The sequence below is a fragment of the Carcharhinus amblyrhynchos genome, chromosome 9 (genome assembly GCF_965287045.1).
Source record: "Carcharhinus amblyrhynchos chromosome 9, sCarAmb.v2.hapA, whole genome shotgun sequence".
Lineage (NCBI taxonomy): Eukaryota > Metazoa > Chordata > Chondrichthyes > Carcharhiniformes > Carcharhinidae > Carcharhinus > Carcharhinus amblyrhynchos.
This window is the reverse complement of record NC_137332.1, coordinates 62075097-62094571: the sequence shown is the minus strand read 5'-3', so window position 1 is coordinate 62094571 and position 19475 is coordinate 62075097. Positions and strand designations below refer to the sequence as shown.

Sequence of the window (19475 nt, the reverse complement as noted above, 5' to 3'; positions counted from 1 at the left end):
TTCCACTTTACTACTTACTCCCCCTATCCCTAGATTTGAGGTGTTTCAGGGAATCTGTCTTTCTCAACCTTAAATATAACCAATGATGACACATTCACCATCCTGTGGGACAGAGAATTCCAAGCATTCACAACATTTTGACTGAAGAAATTTCTCCTCATCTCAGTCCTAAATGATAAGGTCCCTGCCCTGAAAATGCACCCTCTCTTCTAGATTCTCTAACCAACCCGATCATAATCCTAAAGGTTTCAATGAGATCACCCCTTATTCTTCTAACTACAGAGAACATACTCCCAATTTGCTCAGCCTCTCATCATAGGACAACTGTCTCATCCCAGGGTCCAATCTAGTGAACCTGTCTCCAATGCAAGTATATCCTCCTTTAAATATGGAGACCAAAATTTCACATAGTATTCCAGATGTGGTCTCACCAAAGCCCTTTACAAGTGTAGCATTACTTCTTTATTCTTGCATTCAAATCCCCTTGCCAACATGCTATTATCTTTCCTAACTGCCAGTTGCACCAGCATGCAAACGTGTTTCTTGCATAAATGCATCCAAGTGTCTGTAAATTTCAAAATATAGAAGTATCACACCTTTCTAAAAACAAAAATCTGTTTTTCTGTTTTTAGGACTAGAGTGAATAATCTCACAATTCTTCACATTACGTCCATGCATAATCTTGCTGTCCACTCACTTAAACCTGTCCAACTCTTTGTAGCCCCTGTATTCTCCTCACAGTTTGAACACCCTCCTAGCTTTGTATTGTCAGCAAATTTAGATACAAAATGTTCTATCGTTAATATAGCTGTAAATAGCAAAAGCCCCAGCACTGATCTTTGTGGGACTCCACTGGTCACAGCCTGCCAACTTAAAAATGCCCCATTTAGTCCCATTTTCTGCTTCATGTCCATTAATTAATCCTCTATCCATGCTAATATATCACCCCAACTCCATGAGCCTTTATCTTGTGCATTAATCTTTTTGAATGCTTTTGGAAATCCAAATACATATCTACACAGAATACACACACAAGATACATTAGTAATGCATGACCATTCAGCAAGAAATTTATAAAAGCACAACCTTCATATAGGTCAACAAGTTATAACATTTCACTTGTATGTATCCTAACCTGTTTTGAATATCAACACCATTGTACAAGGAACAATCATTTTCAGGTGTCAAGATAATTGATTTGCAACCAGTGCATATGTTCACATTCCAGAATGTTAAGGCAAGTTAAATGATTTATGCTCATGATTCAAACAGAAAATGTTTAATCTTATTCATTTTATGAGGTCAAAGTAGAATGAAGGCAAGGTATTTCCACAATGGACTATAGGAGAAGAAGAAAATACATGTATTGCAGTTCTTTTGCATACTAAAAGAATGACATTGGCAGAGTCCCTGGGAGCAGACCACCTCAAATCAGGTCCCCCGAAATGTCAGATCAGCTAAATCTGTTACCTGTCTCCCATCCTGCACAAAATCCCACTTGCTCATCCACAACTGTCCTCACTAACTCCACATTATTCCTCAATCTTCCAGCACCTCAAATTACAATTTTATACATGTTATTTTTAAGGGTATCTTTGCTCAGCTTCCAGTTAGCAACATTCATGTCTAATCACCTGCATCTAAAAAAATTCGAACAATTACATATATGAATAAACACATAAACCAGAGGTGAATAACTAATCTAAATAATAGATTGTCCTGATGCATCCAGTTGTTCATCATTTTCTACAATGTTTGTAATTTCAAGTAAATCAAATAAGGCAATAACATGAAATGAAAACTGGCATACTCAGGTGAGTCATACTCACTGTTCATGAGATAGGGTATCACTTGCCAGGCCATTATTAATTGGCAATCCCTAATTAACCCTTTTACTTTTAATAATTATAATTAAATGTCAAACAATAAGAAGATTGCCAACTGTATTTGGGAGATATTTTTGGTGATGCTAACCTGCTGAAAACAGTGTTCTTTTTCAGGTTGTTGCTAATGGTATTAGCTTCCTGGATCATCATGGAAAGTTTCATGGAGTTCCAGTATGAATGATCTGAAATACAAGTTAGAGGATAAATTGTAGATTAATTCTGTTTACCTTGTAAAATTCATAAAAGGGTGTTTTAAGCGTTGAACACAGAACATTGCACAAATAAAAGGGGGCCACACCCGTTTCTTCTTGTCTCTACAAACTTTTTTTTTATATTTGATCAGTATTTTATAAATTAATTTACAATATAACACTACATTTTGGAATGGCAAAAAGGAATAACCTTCAAAAAGGTATAACCTGCAACCAAGTGTGCTCAGTGTGTTACTGAGTGAATTTTGAAGAGGAAGCTCATTATCAGAAAGGTCCCAAGAAGAGGGAAGCAATACTGGTTTAGCTGAGGGCACAATGAGAAATCAGGATTTGTAATCTAAACTACAACTTAAACATGCAAGTATTTTTATTGCCAATCTTCAGCTGTGTTTGAGTGCAGTTGAGAATAATTTTCATAGCAACCATAGGCTAATGAGCTCTTCAGGCCTGCTCACCCAGTCTATTAAATTATAGGTGAATTGCATCTCAATTCCATTGACCCACATCCCTCACTTCATCAATACCTGGAGATGCCGGCATTGGACTGGGGCGCAGTAAGAAGTCTCACAACACCAGGTTCAAGTCCAACAAGTTTATTTGGAATCACAAGCTTTCAGAGCACCGCTCCATCAGGTGAGTCCTCAGGACTCACTAATGAGGGAGCGGTGCTGTGAAAGCTCATGATTCCAAAGGAACCTGTTGGACTTTAACCTAGTGTTGAGACTTCTTACTGTGTTCATCAATATCTGTCCATCTTAATCTTGAAAATGTCAATGGATCAGAATTCACAGCATTTTAGGGAAGAATTACAGATTTCCATTACCCCTTGCTCTTTCACCACTGAATAGATCAGCTGTATTTTGAAGTCATAGTCATAGAGTCATAAAGGTTTACAGCATGGAAACAGGCTCTTCAGCCCAACTTGTCCATGTGCCCTTTTTTTAAACTCTGAAGCTAGTCCCAATTGTCTACATTTGGCCAATATCCCTCTATACCCATCTTACCCATGTAACTGTCTAAATGCTTTTTAAAAGACAAAATTGTACCCACCTCTTGCAGCTTGTTCCAGACACTCACCACCCTCTGTGAAAAAATTGCCTTTCTGGACACTTTTGTATCTCTCCCCTCTCACCATAAACCTATGTCCTCTAGTTTTAGACTCCCTACCTTTGGGAAAAGATAGTCACTACCTAGCTGATTGAGATCATTGTTTTATAGACCTCTATAAGATCACCCCTCAGCCTCCTACACTCCTGAGGAAAAAGTCCCAGTCTATCCAGCCTCTCCTTATAACTCAAATTATCAAGTCCCAGTAGCATCCTAGTAAATCTTTTCTGCATTCTTTCTCGTTTAATCATATCCTTTCTAAAATAGGATGACCAGAACTGTACACAATATTCCAAGTGTGGCCTTACCAATGTCTTGAACAACTTCAACAAAAATGTCCCAACTTCTATATTCAATGTTCTGACCAATGAAACCAAGCATGCTGAATTCACCACTCTGTCTACCTGTGACTCCACTTTCAAGGAGCTATGAGCTTGTATCCCTAGATCTCTTTATCCTGTAACACTCCCCAGTGCCCTACCATTGACTGACTAAGTCCTGCCCTGGTTCAATCTACCAAAATAGGTCACAACACGTTTATGTAAATTAAACTCAATCTGGCATTCATCAGCCCACTAGCCCAATTGATCAAGATCCTGTTGCAATCCGAGAGAACCTTGTTCACTGTCCACTATGCCACCAATCATGCTGTCATCTGCAAACTTACTAACCATGCCTCCTATATGCTCATCCAAATCGTTAATGTAAATAACAAATAACAGTGGACCCAGCACTGATCCCTGAGGCACACTGCTGGTCACAGGCCTCCAGTTTGAAAACCAACCCTCTACAACCACTCTCTGGCTTCTGTCATCAAGATATGGAGATGCTGGCATTGGACTGAGGTAAACACAGTAAGAAGTCTGACAACACCAGGTTTAAGTCCAACCAATTTATTTGATAGTAAACTCACAAGCTTTCAGGGTTTGTCCCTTCGTCAGGTGAATGGAGAGTTCTGGCCTCAGACAGAGTATACAACAGCAGTCAGTTTACAGATTACTGATTAGAATGCGAGTCTTTACAAAAGACTTTCATAAAGTCTTTTAAAAAACTCTCCATTCACCTGACGAAGGGACAAACCCCAAAAGCTTGTGACTATACTATCAAATAAATTGGATGGACTTAAACCTGGTGTTGTCAGACTTCTTACTGTCTTTATTCTGTCATCAAGCCAATTTTTTGTCCAGTTAGATACTTCACCCTGGATCCTGTGAAATTTAACCTTATGCAACAACCTCCCATGCGGTACCTTGTCAAAAGCCTTGCTAAAGTCCATGTAGACAACATCAACAAGTACAATCTAGTTTTGGATTCCTCCACCAGAAGAATGGCTGCTCCAGATCTACTATTTGGAATCCTTTCTATCATTTAAACACCTTAGATTACCCTTCACCGACTTAAAGTCAAGGGAATACAAGCCAAGTTTATGCAGCTCATCTTCGCAATTTAACCCCTTCAGTCTTCTGAATCAATAGGCACTTCAGCATATCCACCTGGAGGTGCAGCGCACAAGGCCAAATGTAGTACTCCAAGAGTCTGATAAAGTCTCTGTACAACTGAGGCATAACTTCCTCCCCTTTCTATTCCAGCCTATTAGAGATAAAGGGTGCAATTTTACCACCTCACCACACCTGGCAAACAGCACGCTAAGTTGGGAAACTAGCGTCAAAGCTAAAAATCCAAGTGTCAAATGGTTTGCTATGACCCCACCCCTTGGCAGGAAGCCAATTAGAATATAGAACTTCAGCAAAGCGTTTGATAACGTCCCCCATGAAAGACTTCTTGAGAAGATAGAGGGCATGGGATCCAAGGGGCTTTGGCCTTGTGGATCCAGAACTGGCTTGCCTGCAGAGGGCAGAGTGTGGTTGTGGATGGGTCTTTTTCTGCATGGAGGTCGGTCACCAGTGGAGTGCCCCAGGGATCTGTTCTAGGACCCTTGCTGTTTGTCATTTTCATAAATGACCTGGATGAGGAAGTGGAGGGGTGGGTTGGTAAGTTCGCCGACGACACGAAGGTTGGTGATGTTGTGGATAGCCTGGAGGGATGTCAGAAGTTGCAGCATGACAGATAGGATGCAAGACTTGGGCAGAGAAGTGGCAGATGGACTTCAAAGCGGATAAATGTGTAGTGGTCCATTTTGGCAAGTCCGATGGGATGAAGAAGTACAATATCAAGGGTAGAAGTCTTAGCAGTGTTGAGGAGAAGGACCTTGGGGTCCGGGTCCTTAGGACTCTTAAATCGGCCTCGCAGGTGGAGGATGTAGTCAAGAAGGCATATGGTGTACTGGCCTTCATTAATCGAGGGAAGGAGTTTAGGAGTCGGAAGGTAATGCTGCAACTTTATAAGACCCTTGTCAGACCCCACTTGGAGTACTGTGTGCAGTTCTGGTTGCCTCACTACAAGAAGGATGTGGAAGCTATTGAGAGAGTGCAGAGGAGATTTACAATGTTGCCTGGATTGGGAGGCATGCCTTATGAAGATAGGTTGAGGGAGCTAGGTCTCTTCTCCCTGGAGAGACAAAGGTTGACAGGCGACCTGATAGACGTTTATAAAATGTTGAGAGGAATAGATAGGGTGGATTCTCGGAGGCTATTTCCCAGGGCTGAAATGGTCGCTACAAGAGGACACAGGTTTAAGGTGCTGGGGAGCAAGTACAGAGGAGATGTTAAGGATAAGTTTTTCATTCAGAGGGTGGCGAGTGAGTGGAATCGGCTGCCATCGGTGGTGGTAGAGGTGAACTCGCTGGGGTCTTTTAAAAGACTTCAGGATGAGTACATGGGATTTAATGGGATTGGGAGTTACAGATAGTTCTATGGCCTGGTAGGTATGGATATGATTGGCACAACTTGTGGGCCGAAAGGCCTGTTTGTGCTGTAGTGTTCTATGTTCTATTTAAAATGGCATTTAAATATGCACAGCCCCTTCAAAACCCAGAGCATGGAATCTTCCGGTCTTTGGGCAATGTCACAATTGCAAGAATTAGTACAGGTGTCCAAAAGCACAAATCTGATGTGATGGTCACATTGGGGAAGTTTGGAGGCCAGTGAAGCCCCCTTAGTATTTAGGGGCATGGCCTGGCAGTAGCCACTGGTCTATCAGGCACCGTCCACCAGGTACATGGTAAATACTCTTGCAACTTGGCCAACATTGTCTACCTGATACGTTGCAAGAAAGGATGTCCCGAAGCATGGTACATTGGGGAGACCATGCAGACGCGACAACAACGGATGAATGAACATCGCTCGACAGTCACCAGGCAAGACTGTTCCCTTCCTGTTGGCGAACACTTCAGTGGTCACGGGCATTCAGCCTCTGACCTTCGGGTAAGCATTCTCCAAGGCGGCCTTCACGACACACGACAGCGCAGAGTCGCTGAACAGAGACTGATAGCCAAGTTCCGCACACATGAGGACGGTCTCAGCAGGGATCTTGGGTTCATGTCGCACTATCTGTAACCCCCGTGACTTGCCTGGGTTTGCAAAACCTCACTTACTGCACTGTCTGGAGACAATACACATCTCTTTAAACTGTGATCAGTGCTCCTTCCACTCACATTATCAGCCACTTCAGGTCTTGAACAGCAGGTTAGGTGTAAGGATTCGCATTCTAATCAGTAATCTCTAAACTGTCTGTGCTTTATATGCTCTGTCTGAGGCCAGAACTCTCCATTCACCTGACGAAGAGGGTGTCCCTCGAAAGCTTGTGAGTATATTATCAAATAAATAGGTTGGACTAAAACCTGGTGTTGTCAGACTTTTTACTGTGTTTACGCCAGTCCAACGCCGGCATACCCACATCATGACTGTCAGGCAGTGGCCATCAAACATCCCAGCAGCAGCAGTTGGGCACTGCCAGTGTGCCAGGAGCAATGCCAGGGTTGGGAGCATGTTAGGGGTCATGATGGGACACCTATTTTGGGGGGGGGGGGGGGGGGGGGGCTAGATTCAACATGCCACCAGTTGTTGCGTGAGGGGTGGAGGGGTTGCCCATGTCATCAGGCATGCTCATGTCTGTAGGGGGGTGGGTGCGAGGAGATCCATCAGTGCACTGAAAGATAGAATCCATACAGTAGAGGAGGCCATTTAGCCCACCAAGCCTGCACCGACAACAATCCTATCCAGCTCTTATCCCTGTAATCCCATGTATTTACCCTGCTAATCTCCTTGACACTAAAGGGAAAATTCAGCATGGCCAATTCATCTAACCTGCAACTCTTTGAACTGTGGGAGGAAACTGGAGCACCCGGGAAGAAATACACGCACACATTGGGAGACCATGTAAACGCCACCCAGAGAGTCACCCAACACCAGAATTGAACTTGGGTTCCTGGTGCTTGAAACAGCAATGCTTACTGTACCGCCATGCCACCCTTGCAAAACGGCAGCTGAGCTCTCTGCAATTGAGCTCACCAGCATGTTTAAACCTGTCACCTTCAGTAGTGGTGCAGAATTCCCAGCTCTTACGAAAAGTGACTTGAGTGTCGAAAGAATGTGATGGAGCGTGTCTGAATATTTCATCAATCTTGCTGGTTATTTTTTGTTCTAATTCTGAACACTCTAATCTCTTTGCTCCTCCACAGTTCCCAACTTTCTCACCATTATAAAATATTCCAATTTCTAATTTCTTGTATCCTAATTGATTAACATGACCTTTACCCATGCTGAACTCCATCTGCTGATTTCTCCACATTTTTGCCAAGCTGTTTGTCCCTTTGTAACTTGATGTTCCTCTGTTTTCAGGATTTTAAATATTTGGAAATGTCATATTTTTAAACAATCTGTGAGCTTTAATATCCAAGTTACTTGTCATCTTATTGCACATTACCTTTTTTTCTTGTACTTTTTTTTAGCCTCAACAGTGTTTTGCTCTACTGAATTTTTTTCACCTTGATTCGTTACCAGCAACATCTTGGCACAGAAACCTGCCTTGAAGTTAAACATGTACAATTTTTAAAGTAATGTTGCGAGACCTTTTTAAAGTGATGGGGTGCCAACAGGGCCAGCCAAGAGTGAAAAAGAGATTTGAAATCAGATTTCAGCAATTAAATGACAGTATGCCAACCTATTGATTCTGCCTTCCCTCCATCCACAATGCCAATTAATGATATTTGTGACTAACAACTGCAGATAATAATTCACCACACTGTGAATTTGGGAAAAACAACTTGACATCAGTGCATGTAACAGGGTAAATGATCTGATCTGACGTCTCTGGCAGAGAGCTGACAACTCTATGGTAGTTAGTGTGATATGATTCTCCCTTTAATTTTCCAATGTGCACAGTAATTAGGACATGAAAGAAATTGATTGCTCAAGCAATTTGTGAAACTGTATCACTATTCAAAAGGCAACACACCTTTACGTAAACTACTCTTTTGAGTCTCTAGTCTGTTTTTCCGTTCTTGTTGCATTCTTTCCAAGTCTTTTGTCATCTTTCTCTTCTCAGCCTCCAATGCATCAAGAAACTTTACATGGCGAATGTTATGATCTTCTAGTGCCTGGAAGATATAATTCCTGAAATAATTAGCTCCAAAAAAAACCCCACTCTGGACAACTAACAGTAAATGACACCAAAATAATACTTTTGATCATTGTGTAATGACAGACATACTTAGATAAGAGAATTAACACTTAATTTCAGCACTCTACGACTGTGAAATATCTCATGTGTAAGTACGAGTCTAACTCTCAGATTTGGCCTCAGAACCCTGGACAGGACAACTGTGGAAAGTGCATAAATGCAAACATTGGGAAGAAGCAGAATTGACCACTCAGGTGCCAGGCATGTTTGTGGAATCATATTCCAAGCAAGAATTTTGAGTCTTTGGGAAAGGATGAAGGAAGACAGTTGCCAAAGTGGGGGTTAAAAGTAAAACTTTTCTGTGATAGTGTCTATTAATTTTACTTTTAATCCCCTTGAGCAGAGACCAGACCACTCAGTGCCAAGAAAAGGTGGTTTGATTCAGCTTCCTTACCTTTGGATAAATTTATCTTTAAGTCAACTGCAATCGTGACCTACTGAAACAGATGGGTCATTGCTAACGCAAAAGACTCTGAAACAAAGTCCAGTGGTGTGCCACAACTTTTGGAACCTTTGTGCTGCTTTTACATTGGTCACAGATATCCAAAATTAGAAGGTACCTAGAGCGTTGGATGAAATGTAAACGACTGTGCACATTACCCCAGATCAGAAGGCTATATGGACAACCTCAACATTAGAGCAAACAAAAATAGCAAATGCTGGAAAATCTCAACGGGCCGAAAGCAACTGTGGAGATAGAATAAATCTAACATTTAGGTGACCCTTCATCAGAGGGCTCTGACTCCAGCAAGACAGCATCTGTTTTACACATTTTCCCGAGTCCTTTGACAGCCGGTCATACTCCAGCTATTGCTGAATGAAGCACATCACAATGCAGCACATACCAAATTTGTATTAATTCACTTTATGTCCCACTGTTGTTGCGAAAGCAATGCTTTTTTGCAAATTCCCAATTAAACCCGAATTATTTGATTTAATTTTGCATTGAAGAACTTATTGCAAATGATGTCACCCAATTTTTCTCACCTGAATTGAGCAGAAAAAAATTAGCTAATTTAAATACAAATGACACTTCTGAATGGAAGAATAAAAAATAATCAAACCATTATAAACTGAGACAAGATCACAAATAGTTCTAGTTGCAAGTCTGTCAGACCTCTATCACAGATTGTTTGTTTGCAACATCAACAAATCTGATGTGATAGATCAAGGTACTAATATTTTTGCAGGTACAGCTGTAAACTATTGTACTTAACAAATGGTCTCTTGGTGTTACTGTACCTGTCTGGTGGCTAAGGTCTCTAGTTCCAGACGTTTCCTATTCACTGCCACCTCTTGTTCAAGTTGCCTATTTATTTGCATTTCTTGTTTAAGTTGCTTCTTTACATTCTGGAGCTCCTCAGTTTCTTTCTTTTTTTGGCTTTCCTTCACCTGAACCATTAAAATAAAAGAAAAACTGAGACAATTATATGCCTGCAAATAACGAAACAAAGTGGACAACATTCTCTTCCAAATTGGTGGAAATATCAAAATACAGTGATCTGTCAACAGTTAATTACTGCACAAACACAAAAAACCAAGACAAATATGTCTGACTTGCTCACACCACTTTACTGCTGCTCCCCCTCGCAATGGCTGTAGTACATTATACATCCGTACAAGGTGCTGGTGAGGCCACACCTAGAGTACTGTGTACAGTTTTGGTCTCTTTACTTGAAAAACGGTATACTGGCACTGGAGGGGGTGCAGAAGAGATTCATTAGGTTGATTCTGTAGTTGAGAAGGTTGGTCTATGAGGAGCGACTGAGTAGACTGGGGCTATACTTATTTGAATCCAGAAGAATGAGGGGAGATCTTATAGAAACATACAAGATTATGAAGGGAATAGATATCATAGAAGCAGGGAAGTTGTTTTCATTGGCAGGTGAAACTAGAACTAGGGGGCATGGCCTCAAAATAGGGGGAGCAGATTTAGGACTGAGATGAGGAGGAACTTCTCACACAAAGGGTTGTAAACCTGTGGAATGCCCTGCCTAGTATGGCAGTTGAGACTACCTCATTGAATGTTGTTAAGGCAAGGATAGATACATTTTTCAACAATAAAGGAGTTAAGGGCTATGGTGAGCGGGCAGGTAAATGCAGCTGAGTCAGTCAGCCATGATCTTATTGAATGGCAGAGCAGGCTTGAGGGGTCAGATGGCCTACCCCTGCTCCTAGTTGTTATATTCTTGTCATAGTGATAATTGGTATATGGCATTGTTTTCATGGCTGCAATCACACTAGTTCCATGGAGTGCCAAACTGTTTAAGCTTCGTTTTCAATGTAAACCCTTTCTTTTTCTGTACCAATCAACAAGATAACAGCCATTTGATCATTTTCATACACATTATTTCTGCCTAAGATATTAGGCATATAAATTGAAACTTTTTAATGGGCTAAAACTGTCCATTTTTACCATTTAATATTGTACAATTTTTGATAATTACAAACATCCTATTGACAAAAATGTTAAAATGTGTTTTACTGCTCTATTAAAATTTGGACACAACTGCAATTAGCATATGGAACTGCAAAAATAAATTATGGTTCAGTGTTAATGCATCATTAATGGCTCCAATAAAACTAAAACAATCTAGTCTTTATTATCCTCACACCTTTGGGTCCAGTAGAATACACAGATGATCATACTTCACAATTCACTTCATGTGCAAGACATTAAACAACACCAAACAAAAAAGAGAGGCACAAGATAAAAGTAATTCAGCCAAGTTCAGTAGACTATTCTTACTGGATATTGTCGACATGAATAAAATGAAGAAACCAACGAGATCAGCAGCAGTTTATAAGTTGCTGACAAATCAAAAATCAATAAACTGTAATTCATACTGGAAAATACATTTATAAAGATGATTACCAATTCCATTTCTAGTTCTTTTATTTTGTTCTCATACAGTGATTTTTGACAAGATAATTCCTTCTGAGCTATTTGCTTAGCAACTTGGATACCCTGCATCATTTCCTTCTTGGCTTGCAAACGCGCCTCTTCAATTTCAACTTCAAGTCTGCCAAAATAAAAGAAAGAATCAGAGGAAGAGCCAGAAGTCTGCAAAAAAAAATCTCTAATTTTTCCCCTGCTGAGATACTAGGTTATAACAGTAAATCAATCTCATTTCTACAGGATACGAGTTAATATTTTCAGGTATAACCTTACGAATCACAGAATGAGTTAATTCAGTCCATGGCAGCTGCCAAATCTCTGAAAGATCCATCAATTGGAACATTCATCTGTCCTTTGCTCACATTATTAGACTTTAAAAAAAGTTACACTTTTCCTTTGACTATCACTTGTGGATTCTGCTTCCACTACTGTTTCTGGTCAAGTATTCCATATTCTACCAATCCTCAGCTTTAAAACAAATCTGACCTCTCCTCTCCCTAGATTCTTTAATTGATTATTTGAACTTATACCCTCATTATGACTCCCAAGTTACCTCATTCAAATCCCTCAGATTTCTGCTTTTCTATCCAATTTCTTCCTAACCTTTCTTCAATATCTTTAGCCTTTTGTTAGAGGTAACCTAATGACAGAAGTTATAATTGTTTGAGGGGTAGGAGACAGTAAGGATAAAGGAAATATTCTCTGTTGAGGGGAATGTGGTGAAAGGGTTAATAATCAAGTTTAAAAATCACACAGGCTACTATTAAAAAAAGGTTTTCTTGTAAGGGCCTTCACAGTCAGGCAGAGGCCATTAGTCTGGGCAAAACTCATTAAATCAGACATCTGTAAGTAGGAAAAAGGGAATGATCTACAGACACAGGAACAAGCTGGACCATGACAACTTATAAAAAAAAAGATGTATTAACTCTTCCCTTGGATATCATAATGAAGCAAGCATAAAGTGATTGCTTTATGCCAATTACTTGCAAACAAATTTGAAACTGTAATTGCTTATGTATCTTAAGATAACACCATGACTTGGTCTAATTATTGAAGGGTAAAGTTGTAATCAATTAAAAGACTGACATCAAAGCCTGCAACTTGTGGCAAGTGGTATTTCCTAGAAAACTGGACAGGGGCCTTATTTTTTCACCATATATATTCGTGGCTTGATGGAACAGAGAACAGCACATCCAAGTTTGAAGGTAAGAAATTAGGAGATACAATAAACTGCATAGAAGGAAGTAGGAAATTATAAAAACGACACACATCAAGCAAATGGGCAAATCTGGCAGAGAAAGTTCAATGTGAGGCCAACCATTTTGAATATAAGAATGTCAAATCTGAACCTTCTTTCATAGAATCACAGAATCCCTATAGGGCAGAAGAGGGCCAATTCAGCCCATCGAGTCTGCACCGACCAGAATCCCACCAGGCCCTATTCCCAGAAATCCCATATATTTACCCTGCTAATCCCCAACAATAGGGTCAATTTAGCATGGCCAATCAACCTAACCTGCACAGCTTTGGACCATGGGCAGAAATCTGAGCACCCAGAGGAAACTTACGCAGACACAGGGAGAGAGTGTGCAAACGCCACAAGACAGTGAGCTGAGGCTGGAATTGAACCCGGGTCCCTGGCACTGAGAGGTAGCAGTGCTAAATACTGTTACACCATGATAACTCAGAACTGTACAGTCAAACAATTTAGATAGCCACTTACATAAATAACTAAAAGTTTGTGCATAAGTACAATTAGTACGCAAATATGGAATAAAAGCAAAATACTATAAATGCTGAAAACCTGAGGTAAAAACAGAAAATGCTGGAAAAACTCAGCAAATCTGGCAATATCTGGAAAGTGAACTAGTTCTTCTTCAGAACTGGAGAGGGGTAGTGGTTAAACTCAATACTGAATGCAGACCAACTTTAGAGAACACACTCTGTCCTCCTTTTTGAATGTTGTCCCTCACCCGCAAGTGTCAGTCTGTGTCTTGTTCTCATGTTTGTTTTCAGACAGCACAGAGCCCTTTTCCTTTTATAACACCTGCTCTGTACCAACGCTTTAGTATTATTCTTTCATATTGTCATTGCCACTTCCTTTGAATTGCTAAGAAATGACACATTGTCAAAGCTTTTTGTCTTGTAATCATCACAAGAATATCAAATTTAACAGGAACAATAATTTGTACTGCACAAGATAGGGCATAAAGGGACATGACTTCTGTGCATCTTGAGCAGCCCATACATTGGAGGCAGTCTTCCCAACAAATTTGATGTGTCAAAATTGTCTGAAAATCACTAACGGCCATATTGTCATGAATCATGATATCAATATTTAAATTGGCTTTGCGCCCTTGGGCACAAAAACGATTCCACTGGTAAAACAGGGTCTGGACAATACCTTTTGGCACGGATCTGTTCACGTCCAATGCAAAAGCCTTACACACAATCTTCTCAACCTGCTGCGTCAATCAACCGGTGCAGCAGGCAAGAAGACCATGCCCCTTATCTATGACCAGTTGCACATAACATGAATTGGCCAGTGGTTGGATGAGTTACTCCAATCAGCTTTGAGCAAGTTTCTCACATACAGGGTGAAAGTGAGGAGTAGAAGATGGTGACTACCCACTACTGACAAAAAAAACAGCCAAGGAAAGATTTAGAATGAACCATCAGCAAGCAATGCTAGTCCTCTCTCTGGGCAGAACACACACAAATCAATGTATTGGTCCTGGCACTGACAAGGTAGCATGGCCTCATCTAGTGGCAGTAGTTATAAAAATCCAGACTACAGAAGCAAATTCTAGGATTGTTATGCTTTTTTAAAAACCACAAGCTATAAAATTCACCTTGTTATTTTATAATTTGACAACTGTAAAGTATGGTGTACACCTTTATGCATGTGTTTTTCATCTGAAACTTTTTCACTGATTTACAAATTCAAGTTGAAAAGGCAAAATGCATTAGACCAAGTGTGTGTTTATGAAAATTGGGTTAATAGATTTGAAATGTTAATAGCACATATTTTACCTTGCCTGTTGAGCTTGCAAAAGTTCATTTTTTGCAAATTCAAAACCTTTGGGACCCTCTCCAAGCAGCACATTCCCGGATGAAGCTCGTCCACACTGAACCTCCAGAGGATGGTTAAATTTAAAGTAATGATCGCCACCCATAATCACCCTGTCTCCCTATAAACATACAACAGAGTTTTAGCAAACATAATGTAACTTAACCACAGATTAACCAACTTTCTATTTTCTATTGTGAACAGTTAACCAATCCCACACCCCACAGGTCGATTTAATATATTCTATTTTGATTCTCTTCCACCCTTTCTCCATCTCTTCTCCCTTGTCAAAGACACAAGACAAAATTTTCCAGCTGCACTTGCTCCAAAGCCAGAAAATCCTGCATAATCCTAAATCTTTGCTTGCTACGATTCCTGTGGCGGCTGGGCTGGAAAATTCCCTCCAAAGTTTCTGTTTTTCAAGGAATAAGTTTACAAACTACACTGAAGCTTCCCAATACTGCTGTGTTTGAGCTGATTTCTAGGAAAAGAACTGGAGATATTTCAGGAAGGGTTGGCATTACTACAATAGACAAAACACTCTCCTCCTGCGAGCATTTTAGATTTTAATTCAAGAAAGTATGTAGGGTCAATGTGGATTGACAGCCTTCATTCCCTTCTCTAGCAAAAGCATGTTATCAATGTTAAAAAGTCCACCTTCCATCAGATGTTTATCATAGAAACCGAGAAAAAAAAAATCAACATCCCATATCTCATGAAAACCAGCTCTAAATTAATAGAGATTTTAACAATTCACTTTTACCTTTAACTTTTAGAAATATTACCAATATATAAATGATTAAATGTCCTCTGTACAAACACTTAAGCACCATTACACCCAATTGATAAAATTGGTTAAAAGTTAGGCAGCAACAAATCGGCATTTCTCTCTCCTAACTATTTTTTTCTGCAGTGGTTGCATCACATTTTTCTATTTCATAGCAAAACAGCTTGATTATTGCTAAAAAGATGGATGTGTTGTTGCTGCTTTTCATCTTGTATTCATCAGGACAAACAGAAGAATACCACATTTCAAATAACCTCAATCCATTTTACCTGGAGTATATATTGTTGTGATCATTTGAAATTTAGCATTCTTGCACTTGTACAGAGTCAAGGACAAAGAACTTTGGCAACAGGTCACTATACTTAGCAATATTCAAGTTTGCGCTACCAACCAACTCTTTATAAAACAACTTCATCTAATGGACCTATCAAATTCATAAGATATCTAATGAAAGAAAAAAGTATCCTCTTTACAAGGACAGGATTTCAAACACTGCGCCAAGGGAACTTTTTTTTTTAAAACAATGGAGACTAATGCGAATCTCAGGTTTATCTAATCAGGGAAGCCAAACTAATTTTTACACCCAAATGCCTCAGTGGAACTTCTGACCAGCAGATACAGATTGAGGAAGGAAGAGAGAACACTCAAAGGCACTTTTTCCCAAGATCACTATGTCCAGTCTTAAGTTTACACATCAATGTGTGCTGCACAGAACAACTGCACCACTGTGTGACTGAATGAAACTCATCATTCTTTGGCCTGATGTGCAGATGTCCTACTCTTGATTTGGAACAGCAATCTCAAGATCAATTTAGTGAATGAGTTGCAATCTGTAATAATCATGTGGCCTCAAAGGCAAAATACTACAAGCAACATAAGCGCTTCAGTCCCAATTACTGAAAATAAGTATTGAGATATGCATGGTTCAAGTCTACAGTTAAAAATATGAATTAGGTGCAGCAGACAACCATATGGCTCTTTGATGGAATATAATCATGACTGATCTTCTGCCTCAACTCCACCTTCCCTCCCACTTACTCCCATAAGCAGCACTAGGAAAAATGCCCTAAAGTCATAAAAACTCAGGTGGCTAACATATATTTCAGCAAAGGAATCTGCCATCCCTACAAAAGTCTAACTGACTCATCGATCCAGTCCCACAATGCATGCTTGGCATTAGTGCCTGTCAATTGCTGCAGAATAGCTGAGTAATAATATCAGACAGATATGTCAGTAATGGCTGAGAATTAGAATTGAGCATTCATTGCCCAATCAACCCCAAATAACACTCTTCACTGACATCTTGGTAAAGTCGTCCTCTGGATGAGTCATGTAAGACCTGAACATCAGCATATTCAGTCTGCCTCCCATACTCTCTCCCTGACTATTGAAGAATAGGCCTTGAGTAGCACAGATGCATGGGATTGGTCCTGAGTTCTTAATTGCCTGTACGCACAATTGAGTCTCTTGGCTTCAGGTCAAAAACCTGATGACAACCACTCAACACTCACCTTTCACTTCTGAATCAATATTTTTACATGTTGACTGAGAACTTTTGGCTCAAGACATCCCATTACTTTGAATAATAAGGAAGTTTTTAGGGTCTACTTAAAGTAGACAGCAACTATTATCTGTCCCAAGTGATGCATGCAAGTTATATGGGAACATATCTTACAAAAATCAATATTTGATATAGACTGTAACATAAGTAACTTACATGATGTAGTACTATTGATTCTGTTATAAGGTTTCCATTGACATAAGTATTTGCATCTCCTAATGGAGCAATACTGACTGTACCATTTCGGTTTTGTATAACACTGCAAATAAAAATGCGAGGAACATTTCAATAAAAGGGTTACGCATTTCTTTTATTTTGATGAGTGTAAAATATTTAAAAAGCTAATAAGTTATAATTTCACCTTCTCTCAAAATCAATTTATTTTCTAATTTTTAGGCTCATAGCCATGACTTTCTTCCAGCTTCCCAAGTACTCCACAACCCCTCAAAAACAGAATGCCTCAAGCTATGTACACAAGTGTTTACATAGCCAGGAGTAGAAATGACCCAGACAGTGCCAATCACAACCAGACACTTACAACTGTGATTGTGTATTGAATGTACATTAGAGAATATTAAGAAGCCTTGCATCATACATAACTGCACACACATTTGCCTAAATGATCTATCTTTAACTTGGCATAAACCCATCTGCGTAAAGTAAATCAATATTGTCACAAACACGATGAGCCATAACTACTGATGGAGTGATTGCCACTCTGCTCAAAAGGTCTTACCTGAAAATACAGCTGATCTTATCTCACCTGACCTTCCAATTCAAACTGGGCAATATTTGGACAATGTAGCATGTCCCCAGGGCCTAACAGTGAGGGTTCTAGAGTCAAAGATGAGTAAGCCATACCCCCTTTTTTCGGCACAAGCTGCCATAAGCTACGTGAGTTTAAAGGTCTTTGACAAGGTAAATGTATGAGGTAATTGGGTAGGATTTGGTTGGTGTCAGGTCAGACCTTCAACAGAGTGAAGACTCCCATGAGAGGTGGATAAAGAGTCCTGTTGTGCGAGGGGGTGCTATCGGTGTGGGTCCAACTATTGGATAACTGTTAATGTACCAGTCAGAACCATCCAAAGTGCGAGATTTTTAAAAAAAAATCACAATTTACCGATGATTCCCAGTGCAAAGCCTTACCTGGGAACGTTTGACTCTACGCCCGAGAAAAGCAAACACTAAAGAAACTAAGATCAGGTGAACCCAAAAGTAGGCGGCTCCATCCAACTGCCTGCTGCTTCTAGGATCAGTCACTGCTCCTGGGAACCAAGCCAGCATATACTTACGAAAATGATAGTATGGAGCAGAAGGGAGATGAAAATGGAGGATTAGGAATAGAGGAGTCTATCAAAACTTTGAGAAATAGAGGCAGACGGTGGAGATCATCAATCTCCTTCTTGGCCATGTTCCATTTTCTTCCATTTTATCATTCTTCCCTTGCCCCACTTGCTTAATCCCCTTGTGCCACCAACACTCCTACTATCACAGCCTCTTGGTTTTGTTTTCCCTTAGCATTTGTCTATCTCTTGTTTCTCCATCTTTCCCTCCTCCCTTCACTGCTTTTCCCATTTCTCTCGTTTCTTCATTTCCTTCACTTCCTCATATTCTTCTTTCTCCTCATTTCCAGACTCCTAAACTGTAAAATGACTAGTTAAAGGTACATATTTTAAATGCATATTTGCATATTCATGTTCATTTTGCAACCAGCCCCCCTCTCCCCACTGCCAAAGATGAATTTCTCAGAGTAAAATCAATGATCAAAAACGGAAAAATGCCATAATATTGATAGTATGGCAGCAGTAACCATGAAAGAAACAAGCACTGCCCAAAAGTAAGTGTGCAGCAGTGTGGGATGTCAATAGATAAAATAGAGATTACTGCAGAATATAATGGCACAGTTGGTTGAATTGTTGCCCCAAAAATTGCTAGTAATATTGCCTGATAAACACGGATTAGATAATCAGTTATCATAAAAGGAACTGAAATAAAACATCAGGTGACTTGTCAGGCAATGTATCTAGGCCAACAGAATCATGCAAGGAGAAGTTAACTTTGCATGATTCTATTGGCCTAGATACATTGCCTGAAATCATAAACAACTCCATGAACCAAATCTGCTTTACAGAATTCAGCTTGGTCTCAAAGACAGCAAAATAAACTGTACTATGATGTAGCTACTCGCATATATCTTCATTAATTATAGTACAAAGTGTAAACACAACTAAAACAGAACATTTAAAGCTGAAGCAAAAGCTTCTGTCATTTAATCTATTATTTAAACATTATTTCACGATTATACACTATGTTCCAAATCTCCAATTCTTCTGGGTGACAATGTCTTGCCGAGTCTAAACACTTGATGGGTCA

The 19475-nt window shown here is 39.9% G+C and overlaps 1 protein-coding gene across 1 annotated transcript in view; it reads right to left on the bottom strand.

The window, feature by feature from the left end:
- Window positions 1-19475, bottom strand: part of kif14 (kinesin family member 14) — an 88906-nt gene that overhangs the window by 37743 nt on the left and 31688 nt on the right. The window contains exons 15-20 of the mRNA XM_080195835.1: window positions 17259-17361; window positions 14718-14875; window positions 11661-11808; window positions 10028-10177; window positions 8561-8702; window positions 1975-2068 (exon numbers count right to left, since the gene is read on the bottom strand). Of these exons, the coding sequence (XP_080051961.1) occupies window positions 1975-2068; window positions 8561-8702; window positions 10028-10177; window positions 11661-11808; window positions 14718-14875; window positions 17259-17361 (795 nt within the window). The remainder of the gene's footprint in view (window positions 1-1974; window positions 2069-8560; window positions 8703-10027; window positions 10178-11660; window positions 11809-14717; window positions 14876-17258; window positions 17362-19475) is intronic.